Source organism: Budorcas taxicolor, chromosome 7 (genome assembly GCF_023091745.1).
Source record: "Budorcas taxicolor isolate Tak-1 chromosome 7, Takin1.1, whole genome shotgun sequence".
Taxonomy (NCBI): Eukaryota; Metazoa; Chordata; class Mammalia; order Artiodactyla; family Bovidae; genus Budorcas; species Budorcas taxicolor.
Window position 1 is genome coordinate 25137284 of NC_068916.1, and position 21116 is coordinate 25158399.

The window sequence follows — 21116 nt, forward strand, 5'->3', positions numbered from 1 at the left end:
AAAAATGAGGGCATATATGTATACATCTAACTGATTCATTTCACTGTGTAACAGAAACTAACACAACAACGTAAAGCAACTATGTTGTTTTTGTTGTTCAGTTGCTCAGTTGTGTCGGACTCTGCAGCCCCATGGACTGCAGCATGCCAGGCCTCCCTGTCCTTCCCCATCTCCCAGAGTTTGCCCAAGTTCATGCACATTGCATGGGTGACGCCATCCAGTCATCTTATCCTCTGATCCTTCTTCTCCTTCTGCCCTCAGTCTTTCCCAACATCGGGGATTTTTCCAATGAGTTGGCTGTTTGCATCAGAAGACGGAAATACTGGAGCTTCAGCTTCAGCATCTGTCCTTCCAATGAATATTCAGGGTTGATTTCCTCTAAGATTGATGGGTTTGATCTTCTTGCTGTCCAAGGGACTCTCAGGAGTCTTCTCTAGCACCACAGTTCTAAGGCATCAATTCTCTGGCATTCTGCCTCCTTTACGGTCCAGCTCACACAACCATACGTGACCAATGGGAAGACCACAGCCTTGACTACATGAACCTTTGTCAGCAGAGTAATGTGTGCTTCAACACATTGTCTAGGTTTGTCACCGCTTTCCTGCCAAGGAGCAAGTTTCTTTTAATTTCATGGCTGCAGTCACCATCCTCAGTGATTTTAGAGTCCAAGAAGAGGATATCTGTCACTACCTCCACCTTTTCCCCTTCCATTTGCCATGAAGTAAAGGGACCGAAGATGCTTACTCCTTGGAAGGAAAGTTATGACCAACCTAGATGGCATATTAAAAAGCAGAGACATTACTTTGCCAACAAAAGTCCGTCTAGTCAAGGCTATGGTTTTTCCAGTGGTCATGTATGGATGTGAGAGTTGGACTGTGAAGAAAGCTGAGTGCTGAAGAATTGATGCTTTTGAACTGTGATGTTGGAGAAGACTCTTGGGAGTCCCTTGGACTGCAAGGAGATTCAACCAGTCCATCCTAAAGGAGACCAGTCCTGGGTGTTCATTGGAAGGACTGAGGTTGAAGCTGAAACTCCAATACTTTGGCCACCTCATGCGAAGAGTTGACTCATTGGAAAAGACTCTGATGCTGGGAGGGATTGGGGGCAGGAGGAGAAGGGGATGACAGAGAATGAGATGGCTGGATGGCATCACAGACTTGATGCACATGAGTTTGGGTGAACTCTGGGAGATGGTGATGGACAGGGAGGCCTGGCGGGCTGTGATTCGCAAAGAGTCAGACACAACTGAGTGAGTGAACTGAACTGAACTGAAAGGGGCTGGATGCCAAGATTTTAGTTTTTTAATATTTAGTTTTAATCCAGCTTTTTCACTCTCCTCCCTCACCCTCATCAATAGACTTTTTAGTTCCTCTTCACTAAAGAGGAACTAAAGCAACTCTACCCCAATCAAAACAAAATAGAACAACAGCAACAAAAAGAATATAGGCTTGATAAAATACAGACAAGCTTTTCAATGTCTAAAGGTGAGTTACTTTTTGATAGAAGGATGGGTACAAACTGGTCATAGATATAGAGAAAACTAAGCAAGCAAATGAAAAAACAAATGATCAATTCCAGATTGGGGAGAGTTTTACATGAAAGAAAATAAATATAATTTTATTATACTATAGAGGACAGCTAGAAATAGTTATGATACTGATAACTACCAAACTATCAATACTAAGTTATGATATTGATAACTAATCAAACCAATATTTATGATGAAACAATATATAGAGTTGATGTCAGAGAGAGAAAGTATCTGTATTAGAGAAAAAAATCTGAGTTGGAGGGAGAGAGTGGTAAAGAAAGAAGATAAAATTTTCATCTTCCATTGTGGACAAGCAGTATCTATTTTTGAGGGGGGCACCTATTAAGTACCCAATAAAATTCTCAAGCTATTTAGATATTTAGAGGTGATTACAGAAAGATCTGTGCTGGTGACAACTCTTCAGAGTCCCTTGGACAGCAAGGAGATCATATCTGTCAATCCTAAAGGAAATCAACCCCAAATATTCATTGCAAGGACTGATGCTGAAGCTCCAATACTTTGGTTACCTGATGCAAAGAACCGACTCACTGGAAAAGACTCTGATACTGGGAAAGACTGAAGGCAGGATGAGAAGGGGTGACAGAGGATGGGATGGTTGGATGGCATCACTGATTCAACGGACATGAGTTTGAGCAAACTGTGAAAGATGGTAAAGGACAGGGAAGTCTGGCATGCTGCAGTCCATGGGGTTGCAGAGCCGGACATGACTTAGTGACTGAACGACAACAACAAGAAAAATACCGAACGCAATTGGTTTCAGAATAGGTAAGCAGGGTTCAGTGCAGTTCAGTCGCTCAGTCGTGTCCGACTCTTTGCAACCCCATGAATTGCAGCATGCCAGGCCTCCCTGTTCATCACCAACTCCTGGAGTTCACTCAGACTCACGTCCATCGAGTCCGTGATGCCATCCAGCCATCTCATCCTCTGTCATCCACTTCTCCTCCTGCCCCCAATCCCTCCCAGCATCAGAGTCTTTTCCAGTGAGTAAACTCTTCTCATGAGGTGGACAAAGTACTGGAACTTCAGCTTTAGCATCAATCCTTCCAAAGAAATCCCAGGGTTGATCTCCTCTAGCATGGACTTGTTGGATCTTCTTGCAGTCCAAGGGACTCCCAAGAGTCTTCTCCAACACCACAGTTCAAAAGCATCAGTTCTTCGGTGCTCAGCCTTCTTCACAGTCCAACTCTCACATCCATACATGACCACTGGAAAAACCATAGCCTTGACTAGACGGACCTTAGTTGGCAAAGTAATGTCTCTGCTTTTGAATGTGCTATCTAGGTTGGTCATAACTTTTCTTCCAAGGAGTAGGCGTCTTTTAATTTCATGGCTGCAATCACCATCTGCAGTGATTGTGGAGCCCAGGAAAATAAAGTCTGACACTGTTTCCACTGTTTCCCCATCTATTTCCCATGAACTGATGGGACCGGATGCCATGATCTTCATTTTCTGAATGTTGAGCTTTAAGCCAACTTTTTCACTCTCCTCTTTCACTATCATCAAGAGGCTTTTTAGTTCCTCTTCACTTTCTGCCATAAGGGTGTTGTCATCTGCATATCTGAGGTTATTGATATTTCTCCCGGCAATCTTGATTCCAGCTTGTGTTTCTTCCAGCCCAGCGTTTCTCATGATGTACTCTGCATATAAGTTAAATACGCAGGGTGACAATATACAGCCTTGACGTACTTCTTTTCCTATTTGGAACCAGTCTGTTGTTCCATGTCCAGTTCTAACTGTTGCTTCCTGACCTGCATACAGATTTCTCAAGAGGCAGATTAGGTGGTCTGGTATGCCCATCTCTTTCAGAATTTTCCACAGTTTATTGTGATCCACACAGTCAAAAGCTTTGGCATAGTCAATAAAGCAGAAATAGATGTTTTTCTGGAACTCAATATTTCTAAAACTGTTAGCATTTTCATCTTTGTACTGTATAACTTTAATATGAATAAATATCAACTTAAAAAATTAATAGTGCTTTTGCTTTCAGCCTGCTGTGCAAATGTATCAAACACTGGTTTTAATCTTCAAGAACAGGAGCTGTTAATAGTCTGCTCCACACTATTCTCTTTGGGGTAAGGAGGGTTGTGGGGAGAGGAGAGTGGTAAAGACTGTTTTGAAGACCAGAGTCACTTTTTATAAGAAAACAGCATAAAGACAAATTGTCAAGTACCTTCTGTTGGAAGTTTTCAAAGATATAATTTCCAAAATTTTATTGTCTCTTTCAAAGTTAAGTCAGGTCATCTTTATGTTGACAACTTGATACACATTAGCATTTCCCAGTTCATTTATCAGAGCTGTTTTTTAAATAGAGTAACAACAACAACGTGAACCATGAACTTCCAGATATTCAAGCTGGTTTTAGAAAAGGCAGAGGAACCAGAGATCAAATTGCCAACATCTGCTGGATCATCAAAAAAGCAAGAGAGTTCCAGAAAAACATCTATTTCTGCTTTCTTGACTATGCCAAAGCCTTTGACTGTGTGGATCACAATAAACTGTGGAAAGTTCTAAAAGAGATGGGCATACCAGACCACCTGACTTGCCTCTTGAGAAATCTGTATGCAGGTCAGGCAGCAACAGTTAGAACTGGACATGGAACAACAGACTGGTTCCAAATAGGAAAAGGAGTATGTCAAGGCTGTATATTGTCACCCTGCTTATTTAACTTATATGCAGAGTACATCATGAGAAACGCTGGGCTGGAAGAAGCACAAGCTGGAATCAAGATTGCCAGGAGAAATATCAATAACCGCAGAGACGCAGATGACACCACCCTTATGGCAGAAAGTGAAGAACTAAAGAGCCTCTTGATGAAAGTGAAAGAGGAGAGTGAAAAAGTTGCCTTAAAGCTCAACATTCAGAAAATGAAGATCATGGCATCCGGTCCCATCAGTTCATGGGAAATAGATGGGGAAACAGTGGAAACAGTGTCAGACTTTATTTTCCTGGGCTCCACAATCACTGCAGATGGTGATTTCAGCCATGAAATTAAAAGATGCTTAATCCTTGGAAGAAAAGTTATGACCAACCTAGACAGCATATTGAAAAGCAGAGACATTACTTTGTCAACAAAGGTCCATCTAGTCAAGGCTGTGGTTTTTCCAGTGGTCATGTATGGATGTGAGAGTTGGACTGTGAAGAAGGCTGAGCACCAAAGAATTGATGCTTTTGAATTGTGGTGTTGGAGAAGACTCTTGAGAGCCCCTTAGACTCCAAGGAGATCCAAAGAGATCATCCTAAAGGAGATCAGTCCTGGGTGTTCACTGGAAGGACTGATGTTGAAGCTGAAACTCCAGTATTTTGGCCACCTGATGTGAAGAGTTGATGCTGGGAAAGATTGAGGGCAGGAGAAGGGGATGACAGAGGATGAGATGGTTGGATGGTAACACCAACTCAATGGACATGGGTTTGGGTAAACTCCGGGAGTTGGTGATGGACAGGGAGGCCTGGTGTGCTGCGGTTCATGGGGTTGCAAGGAATCGGACACCACCGAGCAACTGAACTAAACTGAACTGAAAAACAGCAACAACAGAAAAGCACAACACATCTCCAGGATAAGAGAGATTATTGTTAACCTCCAAATAGAAAAAAAGAAAGAACAAAGGAAACTTTACTATGCAATAGTAGTTTTGCTTACCATACTACCTGTGTATAAGAAATAAGTATCAATACTTTTGAAGTGAAGTGAAAGTCGCTCAGTCAAGCCTGACTCTGCAACCCCATGGACTGTACCCTGCTTTTAACACATCTCAATTCAAACTCCCGGTCATCTTCAAATTAATTACAAAAGTTTATTCAAACTACCATGAATACCATTCAATTTTTCTCAGAATGAATTAAGTTTAACATTTCTTTTGAATTCCCAGGTAGTTTCATTATTCTTTGCGTCACAAAGTGTGTGTGTGTTGTTTACCTGATAAAAGGAAAGTTAGTTTCTTAAATTCTTATTTGTAACCTCCCCCAAACGTGCAAAAACCTCAAGATTTCCTGTTTCTCACATGTTCCAGTCAACCCAAGGAAAACCAGGAGAGCTTACTACAGGTCTTTAAATGCCAGCTCTATGCTTGGATTGTGTTTAGGAATTAACATTTTATACTAGAATAGAGAAACCTGTTTTAAAGTAGACTAATGGATTTTTTAATTCAGAAGGATGATTACAAACATGTAAACATCTTTTCATTTATATATCAGGCATCTAAGGGAAGCTAGCAAAGATCCTGCCAAAGAAGCAGTCCAAATTTCACACTCTGAGTAACTGGGCTGGATCAAGTCTTCAGATATTCCAGTGCCATTTGTACTACCAAACTTGAAAATCTTTCCACTTGCAACAATGGCCAAGTGAACATGGTGACTTGCCAAGCTAAAGGTAAAGCAATTACATTTTCCATCCAAGTTTGAGAGTTCAAAGACCTAAAGAAACCCAGGTCTTCTTGGATACATGCTTTCTCAGATTTTTGGTAGCTATGAAACCGAGCCCCACTAAAACCTAAAATTCTTTTACCAACTCTTTGTCCAAAGCTTTCTTCCCTTGCTTGTCCCCTCCGACCTCACCCCCACCCCCCCCCCCGCCCCGCCCCGGGAACTGAACAGTAATCAACCAGTGTCAGATGACTAAAATTGCTGTTGCTGATGACATAATTAAAGCACTAAAGTAATTATCATAGCTATTGTTAACAGATTGTTTCTCCAGGGCAAGATGAGCTCACAGACCCTCAAGCCATAGACCACCTTGCCAGAGATTTGTAAACCAGAGTCATCCTGACTCCCAAAATTGTCACAGAACTGTCACAAGATGATGACTAACCCTAGCTTCTTTATTCTTCTCCTTTAAGAAACCCCCAACTCAAAGGTCAAGTTGAAGTGGATCTGAGGCTTGGTGGGCTGCAATAAATCCTTATTTTTTGGCAATCTCCTGCTATCAGAGTTTGGCTTTCTATACCTTGGGTACTTAAGTCCTTTGCTCAGTTACAGCTACACATGGCAAAGATTTGTCCAAACTGGTTGCTTTTCAAACATAACACATTGTGTTCTTTTTAAGTTTCAAGAACAAATGGCTCATACCTGTTGTTCCAGAAGTAAAAATATAAAGATAAGGAGACTTGGTGTTTGAGATAGCATGGTGGCTGCGTGGCACCCGACAATCAGTTGCTGTGCTCAGTTTTTCTTTGAGTGAAGTTATGCCTTGTGGGACAGAGTCTTTCATTGCCCAAACGCTGATACCTTCCGGGAGGCTTGGAAGAATGTCTTCTATAGTTTCTAGAAAATCTAAAAACCAAAGGATTAGGAAAAAGTAAATAAGACATAAATCTCAAACCACTCACCTTGTGCGTTCTTTTGCCTGTTGGAACAGGGATGAAATGCAAATACAATGCCAACTTCGTTTTCACATTGGATAAGTAACATCCTAGCCATTTTATGATTCTGTTTCAACATGACCAACTTAGAGGAAAATCTAGTTATTACCTAATTTCATCAATGCAAAAAACCCAATTCAAACTGAAATTTGGAGATCCCATTATCCAGGGATCTGGATGTGTTTTTTTCCCCCCAATTTTTAAATAAAACTCTGTTTCTGTAATTTGCCTTAAATTTAAATTCTGGACACTGCCCTGAACATTCTTTCTGAAATACAACTCAGTATCTCATTATTCTAAAAAACCATCTGTCTGTCACTGCTCAGCTCCACTGTAATGCAACAATCCAAGAGAAACATCTGACTTCTCCGGAAGCACAAGATTCCAGATTACAGATTCACAACAGTCTGCCTTAGATGCCATTTCAGAGTGAAAAGTTAAAGGAGGAGATGTAGAGATGCTGTTTCCTCTGGATCAGAATTATTAAAGGTAAAAGGTCTTTGAAAGCAAAAGAATGCTTTTCAGAAAAGGTGGCAGGATTCACAGTGCACAGTAGCAGTGGGATCCAAGGCCTCATTAGAACCAGCATCAAGCAAAAAAGAAGTCAAAAGAGTAGAAATCTGCAAACGCGGGTGTCCTCAGGCCTGAAGAGCTTAGGCATTTTCACAATATCAAGGGTCTGGGTTGAAATCCAGGCTTGAGAAAGGCAAAGGGATACTCATCTCAGGAATCATCTATTGTACAGATAACCAAAGAGTGATTGTGTAGGGGAGACTGTGTTGAGGTACTCTGGGAGATTGACTAGACCTTTTTAATCTGCTCTTCAATGTAGGAGAAACTGTCATCTCTCTAGGAGGACAATACTGGTAGAAAAGGAGGGAGCTAGAAGGTGGGTGCAAATCCTTGAAGAGGAAATATTTAGTGTGAGGGTACCTGGCACTCTATGGGACACAAAAGAAGCAGAGCATCATCATTCCTGGATGATGTATAAGCAAGTGAGGCATCTTTTTTTTTTCTCACTAGATTAGACAGACAAACAGTTCTTGATATTCTTTAAATTCTTTTAAAATGTAATGCTCCCTTCCTTTAACATGGATCTTTAACCATGTTCACTTTCATATTCTACATGGGTGCTGGAGTTTTATTTTCACAGTCCTACAACACATCATACTTTTTGAGATAAAAGGGATTTCTGAGTGCTACATTATTTATTTTAAAATCTTTGTTAACATCCACAGGGACATTAAGCAGTGGCCTTTTGGAATAGGAAATGGCAACCCACTCCCGTACTTTTGCCTGGAAAATCCCATGGATGGAGGAGCCTGGTAGGCTACAGTCTATGGGGTCGCAAAGAGTTGGACACAACTGAGCGACTTCACTTTCACTTTTGGAGTTAATGTGAGGAATGCTTAAGGTCACCAGCAACCACCAGAAGTTATGAAGAGGATAGGGAAGATTTTTTTTCTTAGACCCTTCAGAGGGGACATGGGCCTGCAGACACTTTGATTGTATACTTTTAGTCCCCATATCTGAAAGGGAATGAGTTTTTGTATTTTAAGCTTACCCAGTTTGTATTATTCTATTACAGCAGCCCTGGGAAGCTAACTCAACCAAGGTCACAAGTTGGTGAATAGAACTGCTAGTCTAACCTAAGTCTAACTAACTCTAAAATCTATATATTACCTCATAAATGAAGCCAGTGATAAAAATACAACTAAATGTAAAATATACCCTGGTCAGAATGGTAAAGTCCACACAATTATAGACCTGTCCATTTAAGTACTTTTTAAAAATAATTTTAAACAAGAATTAAAAAATAATCACTTGATATATTTTATTTTAAAGTTAAATTCAGGGTGTTGCATTAAACATACTTCTAGAAATGTAAAGCAGTGTCTGGTTCTTTCAAACAGCCATCTGTCAGCCCTGACTCAGTTCTACTATAAATACAAAACATTTGAAAAAAATACTCATGATTTACTTCCTCAAAATCTATAATCCAGATTGATTACAAAGGAGCAGCAAGAGAAATATATCAAATAGGACTGGGAAACTCATAAGAAAACTAAGGAAACCCAGAAAAATGGTAAGGAGTTGATATGTTAGGATTGGGGAGGCAAACTGGCGATTGAAATTTTTTGAATTAATTTTTATTTTTTTAACAAATCCAAATAAAATAAGATGTCAGATTCCAGAGAAAAATCTTTTCCTACTGAGCATACACAGCATATTGCTGTATACAGATTGCTTAGATAAGAAGGAGAAGTGAAAAAATCATAAGGAATACTAGGGGAAGGATGAGTCATAAATAAATGAAAAAACAAGACAAGCAAATGATCTGGACTTTGTATTTTTTCTTAATTTTTGGCACTAGATTTTGCTTAAATGATTCTCTCTGGCATTTTGAATATATAAGTACAAGTCTAAACTGACCCATTTCATTCCCTTAACTTCAAATCTGTCACGTGGAACTGTAAATTAACAAGATAAATTTTATATGTTCTTAATATATGTGTGTCTAAATTGGCAAAATAGGTGCCAAGAAAGTTACAATATGATTAACTGTGGATCAAAATCTTTGTTGGAACCGTAGACTCTAGAAAAATCATAGTATTTACTAAGAGTCATGACCTTTATAAGAAAAAGGAAGTGAGTGGATTTCTAGGAATCAGAGGAGATACAATTTAATCTCCTTCATACATTATAATGAAATTGACTTAGCTGAGACATTTAGAAATAACAAACAGAATTTTATCTAAACAAGTTATTTCTTTAATAGTGGTAGGAAGTATGGATGAGGAGAGTGAAAATTGAGATAGAAATTTGAAAAATCTTGTAGGGGATAAAGGATCATTATTTACTTGTCACTGTCAGGCTTTCTTGATTAAATGGCAAGTTTTAGTGTCACTTTGAATGTAAATTTTACATATTTATTCCTGCCCCCCAAAATAGCTTTTGTTTAAGTACTTCATGAAACTTGGCTGTGTTTCGTGAAGATTTACTCTTAGTTAAGTGTCCTACCACTGAAAGCCACAGAACTGTAAGCACCTCAAAAGAATAATGGCTGTCCTACTCTACCCTTTCACCAGCTGTGCCTGGCATACAACCATAGGCGCTGGGTATGGAATGCAACTCATGGGCTCCACTGTAGGTACAGGTAGTAACAGTAAATTACCATAAGAAATTGAGACAGATGAAAATTCTATGAGATTTAACAAAGTCTACAACACAGGAAAAGACTGAATCTCTCTTTTCAAAGCAATAGATTCTTCCAAGAAATACACACTGTTTCTCGCATGCACTGGTTTAGGTGGGTTTGCAAGCATAAAAAGAGGTAAATTATGATCTCTGCTTATAAACATTTACCACTGTTTGTACAAATTAATTTCTTGTTTCTATACCATTGCTATGTTTCATTCACATTTCTGAGACTATGAAATCAGTGAGTAAAAATGTAATATATCCCTTGAATATACCATTAGTGTGAATTATGCTATTCATTCTGCATTAAAAACTTTTTTTTAAATTGAGGTATAGTTGATTTACATTGCTGTGTTAGTTTTTGATGTACAGTAAATGATTCAGTCATACATACATATATATTCTTTTTCATTATAGCTTATTATAAGGTATTGAATGCAGTTTCCTATGCTATACAGCAGGACTTTGCTGATTAACTGCTTTATATATAGTACTGTCCTAATATATCCCTTCCCTCCTTTCCCCTTTGGTAACTGTAAGTTTGTTTTCTATGTCTCTGAGTTTGTTTCTGTTTTGTAAATAAGTCCATTTGAATCTATTTGAAGCACTTTTTAGATTCCACATATAAGTGATACCATATGATATTTGTGTTTCTCTGCCTGACTTACAGACATTATTTTAAAATGATCTTGTGCTGTGCTCAGTCGCTCAGTCATGTCCGATTCTGCAACACTGTGGACTGTAGCCCACCAGGATTTCCCAGGCAAGAATACCAGAGTGGGTTGCCGTTTCTGACTCCATAAATTATTTTATTCTACATAAAACAAACTGATGTTTTCAAAGGTAATTGCTCATAGCTCTTAAAACACTGGCGAACATTTAACTTTAAACTTTTAGCCCAGGACCAGATGGCTTCACAGCTGAATTCTACCAAAAATTTAGAGAAGAGCTAACACCTATCCTACTCAAACTCTTCCAGAAAACTGCAGAGGAAGGTAAAATTACAAAGTCATTCTATGAGGACACCATCACCCTAATACTAAAACCTGACAAAGATGCCACAAAAAAAGAAAACTAGAGGCCAATATCACTGATGAACATAGATGCAAAAATCCTTAACAAAATTCTAGCAAACAGAATCCAACAACACATTAAAAAGATCATACATCATGACCAAGTGGGCTTTCTCCCAGGGATGCAAGGATTCTTCAATATCCACAAATCAATCAATGTAATACACCACCCTAACAAACTGAAAAATAAAAACCATATGATTATCTTAATAGACGCAGAGAAAGACTTTGACAAAATTAAACATCCATTTATGATAAAAACCCTCCAGAAAGCAGGACTAGAAGGAACATACCTCAACATAATAAAAGCTATATATGACAAACCCACAGCAAACATTATCCTCAATAGTGAAAAATTGAAAGCATTTCCCCTAAAGTCAGGAACAAGACAAGGGTGCCCATTCTCACCACTACTGTACAACATAGTTTTGGAAGTATTGGCCACAACAATCAGAGCAGAAAAAGAAATAAAAGGAATCCAAATTGGAAAAGAAGAAGTAAAACTCTCACTGTTAGCAGATGACATGATCCTCTACATAGAAAACCTTAAAGACTCCACCAGAAAATTACTAGAGCTAATCAATGAATATAGTAAAGTCACAGGATATAAAATCAACATACAGAAATCCCTGCATTCCTATACACTAATAATGAGAAAATAGAAAGAGAAATTAAGGAAACAATTCCATTCACCATTGCAACCAAAAGAATAAAATACTTGGGAATATATCTATCTAAAGAAACAAAGACATATATGTAGAAAACTATAAAACACTGGTGAAAGAAATCAAAGGGGACACTAATAGATGGAGAAATATTCCATGTTCATGGATCAGAAGAATAAATATAGTGAAAATGAGTATACTACCCAAAGCAATCTATAGATTCAATGCAATCCCTATTAAGCTACCAACGGTATTTTTCACAGAGCTAGAACAAATAATTTCACAATTTGTATGGAAATACAAAAAAACCTCAAATAGCCAAAGCAATCTTGAGAAAGAAGAATGGAACTGGAGGAATCAACCTGCCTGGCTTCAGGCTCTAGTACAAAGCCACAGTCTTCAAGACAGTATAGTACTGGCACAAAGACAGAAATATAGATCACTGGAACAAAATAGAAAGCCCAGAGATAAACCCACACACCTATGGACACCTTGACAAAGGAGGCAAGAATATACAATACAGAAAAGACAATTTCCTTAACAAGTGGTGCTGGGAAAACTGGTCAACCACTTGTAAAAGAATGAAACTAGAACACTTTCTAACACCATACACAAAAATAAACTCAAAATGGATTAAAGATCTAAATGTAAGACCAGAAACTATAAAACCCCTAGAGGAGAACATAGGCAAAACACTCTCTGACATAAATCACAGAAGGATCCTCTATGACCCATGTCCCAGAATACTGGAAATAAAAGCAAAAATAAACAAATGGGACCTAATTAAAATTAAAAGCTTCTGCACAGCAAAGGAAGCTATAAGCAAGGTGAAAAGACAGCCTTCAGAATGGGAGAAAATAATAGCAAACGAAGCAACTGACAAACAACTAATCTCAAAAATACAAAAGCAACTCCTGCAGCTCAATTCTAGAAAAATAAGTGACCCAATCAAAAAATGGGCCAAAGACCTAAACAGACATTTCTCCGAAGAAGACATACAGATGGCTAACAAACACATGAAAAGATGCTCAACATCACTCATTATCAGAGAAATTCAAATCAAAACCACAATGAGGTACCATTTCACGCCAGTCAGAATGGCTGCGTCCTAAAGTCTACAAGCAATAAATGCTGGAGAGGGTGTGGAGAAGAGGGAACCCTCTTACACTGTTGGTGGGAATGCAAACTAGTACAGCCACTATGGAGAACAGTGTGGAGACTCCTTAAAAAACTGGAAATATAACTGCCATACGACCCAGCAATCGCACTGCTGGGCATATACACCAAGGAAATCAGAATTGGAAGACACACGTGTACCCCAATGTTCATCGCAGCACTGTTTATAATAGCCAGGACATGGAAGCAACCTAGATGTCCATCAGCAGATGAATGGATAAGAAAGCTGTGGTACATATACACAATGAAGTATTGCTGCTGCTGCTGCTGCTGCTAAGTCGCATCAGTCATGTCCGACTCTGTGTGACCCCAGAGATGGCAGCCCACCAGGCTCCCCCGTCCCTGGGAGTCTCCAGGCAAGAACACTGGAGTGGGTTGCCATTTCCTTCTCTAATGCATGACAGTGAAAAGTGAAAGTGAAGTCACTCAGTCGTGTCCAACTCTTCGCGACCCCATGGACTGCAGCCTACCAGGCTTCTCTGTCCATGGGATTTTCCAGGCAAGAGTACTGGAGTGGGTTGCCAGTGCCTTCTACTCAGCCATTAAAAAGAATACATTTGAATCAGTTCTAATGAGGTGGATGAAACTGGACTCTATTACACAGAGTGAAGTAAGCCAGAAAGAAAAACACCAATACAGTATACTAATGCATATATATGGAATTTTAAAAGATGGTAACGATAACCCTGTACGCAAGACAGCAAAAGAGACACAGATGTATAGAACAGTCTTTTGGACTCTGGGGGAGAGGGAGAGGGTGGGATGATTTGGGAGAATGGCATTGAAACATGTATACTATCATATGTGAAATGAATCGCCAGTCCAGATTTGATGCATGATACATGATGCTCGGGGCTGGGGCACTCTGATGACCCAGAGGAATGGGATGGGGAGGGAGCTGGGAGGGGGCTTCATGATGGGGAACACATGTGCACCCGTGGTGGATTCATGTCAATGTATGGCAAAGCAAATACAATATTGTAATTAGCCTCCAATTAAAATAAATAAATTTATATTAAAAAATAAACTTCTATGCATTACTAAAACTAATATGAAATTCAACTATACAGGGTTAACGTGAGGTTTCCATACTGCAAAGCAATATTTACACAGAAACCAAATTGAAATTGTAGATCTCATCGCATGCTCTTAACTACCAATTTGGTGCTTAACAACAGCTTAATGGGTTTCTCACAAAACACCTGGGCAGGTTATGGTGCCTAAGGAAACTGATGCTTAAGTAAGCAATCCTAAAGCAATATATATCATGATGTAGATAACAATAGTTCTTATCAGGCCAGACACTAATCTCATCATCAACAATGTGTCAGTTATTTTTACAAATAATAGTTTACTGATAATAATAGCCTTAGGAAGTACATTATTATTTCATTCATGATAACATATTCCTCCCTGAAGCAATTTTATTAACTGCTCTGAATGGGTACACACAAGTTTGTAAATGGGTTTCTGGGTTTCATTTTCAGCTGTCCCCACATCTTTTAGGGCATAGACAGTATATTTATTATAGGCAAAATTGTGCAAGAAAGTAAAATGTAGAATACTTTATTTGTTGTTATTTCAACACACTCTATTTCCAATAAATAATTATTACTCAGATGTGTGTTTTTCCAGTTTGGCCTTGCGACTTCTCTGAGGAGGCACAGTCCCTCTTTAAATTGTTTTTGCTCCTGTCAGTATTCAAGTTTCATTCCCTTATAGCAAACATGTGTTCAGCATAAACTGTATATAAGAACTCCAGGGTCGGTATCCTCATGATCAGTGAAGAAAACCATCATCCTTAGAATACTACCTTTTCCAACTAGTAAATCATGAACAATCAAAATTAGTTATATATATATATATATATATATATTTTCGGAATGGAGGTATTCCTTGACCTAGCTGAGTCTAAAATGGGAGAAAAAAAAAAAAGGCAAAATGGCCATTCATTCTACTCTACATAAAAGTATAAAAATGCCTTGAAAATGAAAATAGATATGTCAAAACTAGCATAGTACATGGATAAAATAATACAAGTTCACAGGAGCCACATACCTATCTGAATACATCTTCCTTTCTATAGAACTTAAAGGGTTTTTATTTTTTCCTCTAACTATTCCCCTTGGTCTTTGAAAAGCAGATGTCTTTACGGCTGAAAGTCATTTGGAGAATAACAATGGTTTGATTGTTCACTGGAACATTTGCCCCTGCAGAGTGTGAATGCGACAGATCATGAAAACAGACAGGACAACACTGCACGCATTATTGTAAGTTTAGAGAACCGACATAAGAGCGGATTTCTTGTGAAAAGAAACAAAACCCTTCCCAGAAGGCTGAGACACAAAATACTATTGAATCTAAAGTAAAAAGGGCCAGGGTAATATTAATATATACTTTTCAGTTATTTACTTATAATTATAATGATTTAATATGTGATACACTGAGAAAGGAGAGAGTGCAAAGTACACGCATGCATGAATGCATGCATGCTCAGTTGCTTCAGCCGTGTCTGACTCTTTGCAACCCCATGAACCGTAGCCCACCAGGCTCCTCTGTCCATGGGATTTTCCTGGCAAGAATACCGGAGTGGGTTGCCATGCCATTCTCCAGGGAATCTTCCCAACCCAGGGATCGAATGCATATCTCCTACGTCTGCTACACTGCAGGCAGATTCTTTACTGCTGAGCCCAGAAAATACAAAAATGCAAGTAAATCTGAAATTTTGGGGATACTAAGTCTAGAAACTAAAGACTACAAAGCTTAAAATGCTTTTGACTTTCAGGGAGTCATGATTCTAACATTTAGCAACACTGATATAAAATAACATAACCAGTAACTCACTGATATATCTACTGCCAAAATCAACTATCAGAAGAACAGCACAGGGACAATTCCTGGGCAAAAACAGGCAAGTAAGTAAAGAGTTACTGAATGCCCCTTGTGTACCTTACAGTTTTTCATTAGGTCAATCACCTATTCATTCATCCAGGCAGTAATTACTTATTGAGCATCTCTTTTACACTAAGTTCCAAGAATTTAACAGCAAACAGAACAAACTTCCTCAGCTCAAAGAGCTTACATCTGAGCTCTTGGCCATGTCCTCCAAGTTGCACAAGTACCTCTACGTGATCTGGCAAACACATCTTTGCCATTCCACTAAGTCACTGAGAGAGCCATGGCACACAGTGCCAGAGGCAAGAGGATTGGTGGGGAAAATACTGAAACCAAGTAGGTGACCAGATGGAAGCTGACAGAGAGAACTGCGGGAAAGCAGCAGGGCAGACGGAGGGGCCTGGAGGGAAGGGAAGAGAAAGGGAAAAGATGGAGATGAGGAAATGGGCAAGAGCAGAAATGAGGACAAAGACAAAGGTGTGCTCAACATCAGAAAATCCAGGCTCCCGTTCCCACACTGCCTCTGCTAAATGCACGAGTTGACCAAAGTACTTGCCCACTCCAATCCATGCTTCCCTCCTCTTCGGAACCAGACTATAGCTGTGGTGAAGATGACAAAAGGCAATGTGTCTAAAAACACCTTATTACTTACATAGTGCTTTAAACAGGAAGACATTTATTATTGCTAAATATGTCAAAGGATATAATTATATAAACTTTTAAATACTACATACAAATACCTCAACATTTCATGTTTGTTCTGAGTAAAGAGGAAAGCCTATATAGGTAGATGATAATATTGGCTGTAGGTATTGTTGGCAAAATCAGAGTTGAAATATTGGCGGGGAAGGACTAGGTTTGATCTAAGATGATTTAATATTCAATAAGTGCTGAAATTTTCCAAAGAAAGTTGGGATGCCACTTGGTACATCTTCTAAATCAAACTACACAAATACACTAATACATCTTTGCAACTATTTTTGAGTCTTCAGACTGAGAAAAAGGACTAATAGTTTTATAAGCATTTACATTTTTTCTAGTGATAGGAGCATGAAAAACCTGATGTTTTAACACTGGCAGCTTTTAATTTTACTATATTTATATAACTGGAATGCAATTTTTTCATGGTTATAGCAAAAGGGGATTAACAGCCCCAGAAACCACTGGGCTATAATGTATAATACAGCAGAGTCATAGATCAGAGACCAGGTTTTGAGTCTGTTCTGCACCTACTAAGCTGTGTCACCCTAGACCCTAGGTGAACTTCTTTCCCTCTCCGTTTCTAAACTATAGCTGTGCACTTGCCTTTCAAAAGGTACTGGGTGCACCTTTTACATAGTCAGCCTTGAGTAAATGGAAACATTGACATCTTTGTTAGCAAGCACTAGAGCAAGAATAAGGTTTATTCTTATTCTGGAGACAGAACTATCAGGCAACTGTCATGATTGTAATGTCATCTATCACCACGGACCACCATGGACATTATCTGGCCTGCCTATAAAACTTGTTTGACACTGGTTTTACATAACTTATGAATTTTGCTAAAACATAGCAAAGTGTTAAACGTCCTAGACCAAACAGACGAGTTACTAGTCTTTTTTGTAGCTAATACCAAATTAGAAAGTGGCATCAAAATTCAAGTGAAATCCCTTAGTAAAAGCCTCCAATGACTTTACAATGATAATAGCAATTATTTTGATTCACCAAGGATTTACTTTGTATGCACTACTGACTCAGCTAGTCATTTCACCAAAACTTTGCCATTTAATCCTCAGAATTACATTGTGAAGGAGATGGTATTATCACCAATTCACAGCAAAGCGAAGTATCACTCAAAGCAGCTGAGGACCTTGTTTTTCAATCACACAATTAAGAAGTGGCAGATCAGAAGTGAGACCTGGGGCTGTCCAGCTTCTCTAAACCACTGTCTGCGCTTTCCACTTTAATACACTCTTGCTGGAGATATAAGGATTTAATAGTACATCTCCATTAGAAACATCCAGTGAGAATTTAAGAACTCTGAAATGTAAAGTTCTAAAAATTGTATGTATATATTGCTCATGGATTAGACTCAGGATGCCAAGAATACAGTTTTCAGGGTAAGAGCTTCAAATACAGAAAAGTGACTGTGATGGAAACCATGCTGTCTTATAAAACAAAACAAAACTAGCAGTTAATTAAAAGGGAACTGTCCCATCTTTGAAAGAAACATATGCTATTTACATATTTTGGAGGTGCGCTATAAAGAACTGTTACTAGGACTTAAGGTTGAATTCTCCAGGTACCTACTTACTGAGCAAAGTAATTAAACACGTTTGGCTTAAAATTCCAGCATGCCAAGGTGGCTTTCATATACAAAACTTGTCTGCTAATGGTAAAATCAAAAACAAGGAAACAATGCTATTAGTTATTGGCAAAGCAAAAGCTGGCACAAGTAAAACTGCAGAATTAATTGGTCCTAATTGGGCAACAGCTCAGTCAACACCAAAGTCTGAAAACTCTGAGAGTTAAACAGCCCTACACACTTCAGGAGGAGTCCCTCAGGGGACAGGATATGGGATGTTTCTCAGGTTGACTTCAACATCATAGCCACAGAAATCTTTTCAGAGATATTGTGCCCCTTCTAGTTTGCTCTTCTAAAGAGAATTTATGGCTTTATTAATCTCTTTGCACAATTTAAGGTTTAGATTGGCTCCAGAAACTGCAATCTAAATTAGAATGAGCAACTAAAATGTCAGAATATATCCAAAGATGAACTGTGATAGTTTTCCCTGCTGTATTCATATTGTCACTGCCCATGGCACGAGAGGTAAACATTGCTTCACCATGTTACGGAACCTAGTGTGACTCCTTTATTCTGCTTATTGCTACAGTTCAAAGAAATTTTCCAAGGTGAAGAGTTGAATTTCAATCTCGGAGGATATGACTGTTGAATTAAAAAAGAAAAAAAAGAGGATTTCTGGTTTCTCCACTCCAGCAATTTAAGATAAAATCAGTCCTTAAGAGTAATAAGACACATTTGGGAGCCTGGATTGACATGTACACACTGCTATATTTAAAATAAAATGCCTTTAAAAAGAACAAACATTTTGCTTCTTCATCTAGTCACAAATTGAGCTGGGAGGACAAATGAAACAAGCAAAAGTGAAAGCCTTGAATAAATAACCTTTTTTTTTTTTCACTATATATTGGCTAACTCATTTTCATGTGCTATACAATTATTATATAAGAAAGGGTACACACAAAGTATTATACTTTATAAATCACTGGTATATAAATGTAGATCCCCCCTCCCCATATTTCTCTGTGAATCTAAAGATTCTATATGACTATAGCCCACCAGGCTCTTCTGTCCATGGGGTTCTCTAGGCAAGAATACTGCAGTGAGTTGCCATGCCCTCCTGCAGGGGATCTTTCTGATCTAGGGATCGAAACCACATCTCTTATGTCTCCTGCACTTGCAGGCCGGTTCTTTATCACTAGTGTCATCTGAGAAGTCCATATGAGGTGTCAGAATGTATCTATTAACCTAAAATACTTAAATATTTTCACTAAGGTCTTTGCCATGATCCTCTACCTTCCTACCCTCATGAAAGAAACATATGCATAGACCACTTAGATTATACCAAATAAGTTACCAATTTTCATACTTCACTTCCCCTGTTATGCAACTTATCATCCTAGATTCTTCATTAGTCAGGCACTCAACCAAAACCTTTTCTTTATAGTTCACTGTCAGTACACATATCCAAAGCCTAAATCCAAGGGGAGGGGAAGAAGGTCAGCACTTACTGAAAGAAAAATAAATGATGCACCGGTGGGGTAAGGAGACGGGGGAGAAAGAGACTGAGAGTCTGCCAAGAGCTTGCCACTGGCTGGGAGGTGGGAGTCCAACTTTGCCAGGCAAATCCTAGCTTGCAGGCAGTGCAGAATAAGGGCAGATGTAAAGACAAGAATTCATGCACTTCTAATTAAACATGTTTCTTCTGCAAAGGCAGTCAACCTCCATAGTGCTACTATTAGAGGCAGAAGGTATTCAACAATGAAACAGGATCATCTTCCTTCACATCAGATAATTTTGTCAGATCTGACAAAATTTAGAATTTACCAAGCTCTCTCTGTGTTCTTGTACTCACTGAAGGTAGCAAGAACAGTAAAATGTGCCCCTTAGACTCATCCTGTCCCTTTGCTAAAATAATAAGATTTCAGAAAAGTCTGAGATTTCAGTAAAGCTCTTCAGAAGCTGTCCTGATAATTAGTCATCTACAACAGTGATTGAAGTGAGAGAAGGGGAAATTAAACCACTTGTACCCTTAACATCCATACTTCATCACATACCCAGGATACTAGTTGCTAATTGATTCTAACAAAAAAATGAGGCGGGTGGGGGTGGGACAGGAGGCAGGGCTGCCATTCTGCTCAAGCAGCTCATTTCCCACACTTTACCTGCACCCACCACGAGGACCCTGGGCTCACAGCTGCGGATGCAATGCAGGAGGGAGACCGATCGAACGTTGGAGTTGAGGAAGGCCACCACGCAGCCCAGCTTGGCCAGGCCAAACCATACGTGAATAAAATCTGGTTCGTTGCTCATCAGCAAAGCCACAGTATCACCCCTTTTCAGCAGGGAATGGTTCAGGAAGACATGGGCCACTTTATTACTTCTCCTGTCCACATCCTCATAGGTGTAGGTGTCTCCCTCGTAGATGATGAAAGGTTTCTGCGGCCGCTTCTTGGCCTGGATCAGGAATTTATCCAGGACAGTGACTAGCTCCCCTTTCTGTCTGTGCTTTCCTGTCCAAAGTCCACAGCGAACCACCTTCAGCAGGTACCAGAGGTCACTCCAGAAGTAAGGGTACAGGAGTTTCTGCAAGAAGCTCAGGAAGACCATTCCAGCTACTAGTCCTGTTAGCCACGGTAGGAACGTGGGGGCCGCAAGACCAGAAGGCAGCCCAGATCCCGGTTCTGCCATTGTTCTCTCCCGGGGGCCCCTCTCTGCCGAGACCACCAGTCAGCAGCGTGCAAGGCTAGCACCTGCAGTTCGCCCCAACCTTTATGGGAGGGAGAAGACTTCTTGCGAAACTGAGTTAAAAGTCTTCTGCACAGAAGGTGCTCCAAAGAATGCTGGGGATAAGGCCTAGGACACCTGGCGGGTGAGCAGTTCGAGTGTGAGATAAGCTCAGAGGCCTCCGGGGTGCAT

At 39.4% G+C, this 21116-nt stretch overlaps 1 protein-coding gene across 1 annotated transcript in view; it reads right to left on the reverse strand.

The window, feature by feature from the left end:
* Window positions 1–20888, reverse strand: part of SLC27A6 (solute carrier family 27 member 6) — a 71419-nt gene extending 50531 nt beyond the window's left edge. Inside the window, exons 1-2 of the mRNA XM_052643912.1 lie at window positions 20363–20888; window positions 6614–6817 (exon numbers count right to left, since the gene is read on the reverse strand). Coding sequence (XP_052499872.1) covers window positions 6614–6817; window positions 20363–20888 — 730 coding nt within the window. The remainder of the gene's footprint in view (window positions 1–6613; window positions 6818–20362) is intronic.
* Window positions 20889–21116: the final 228 nt, after the last annotated feature.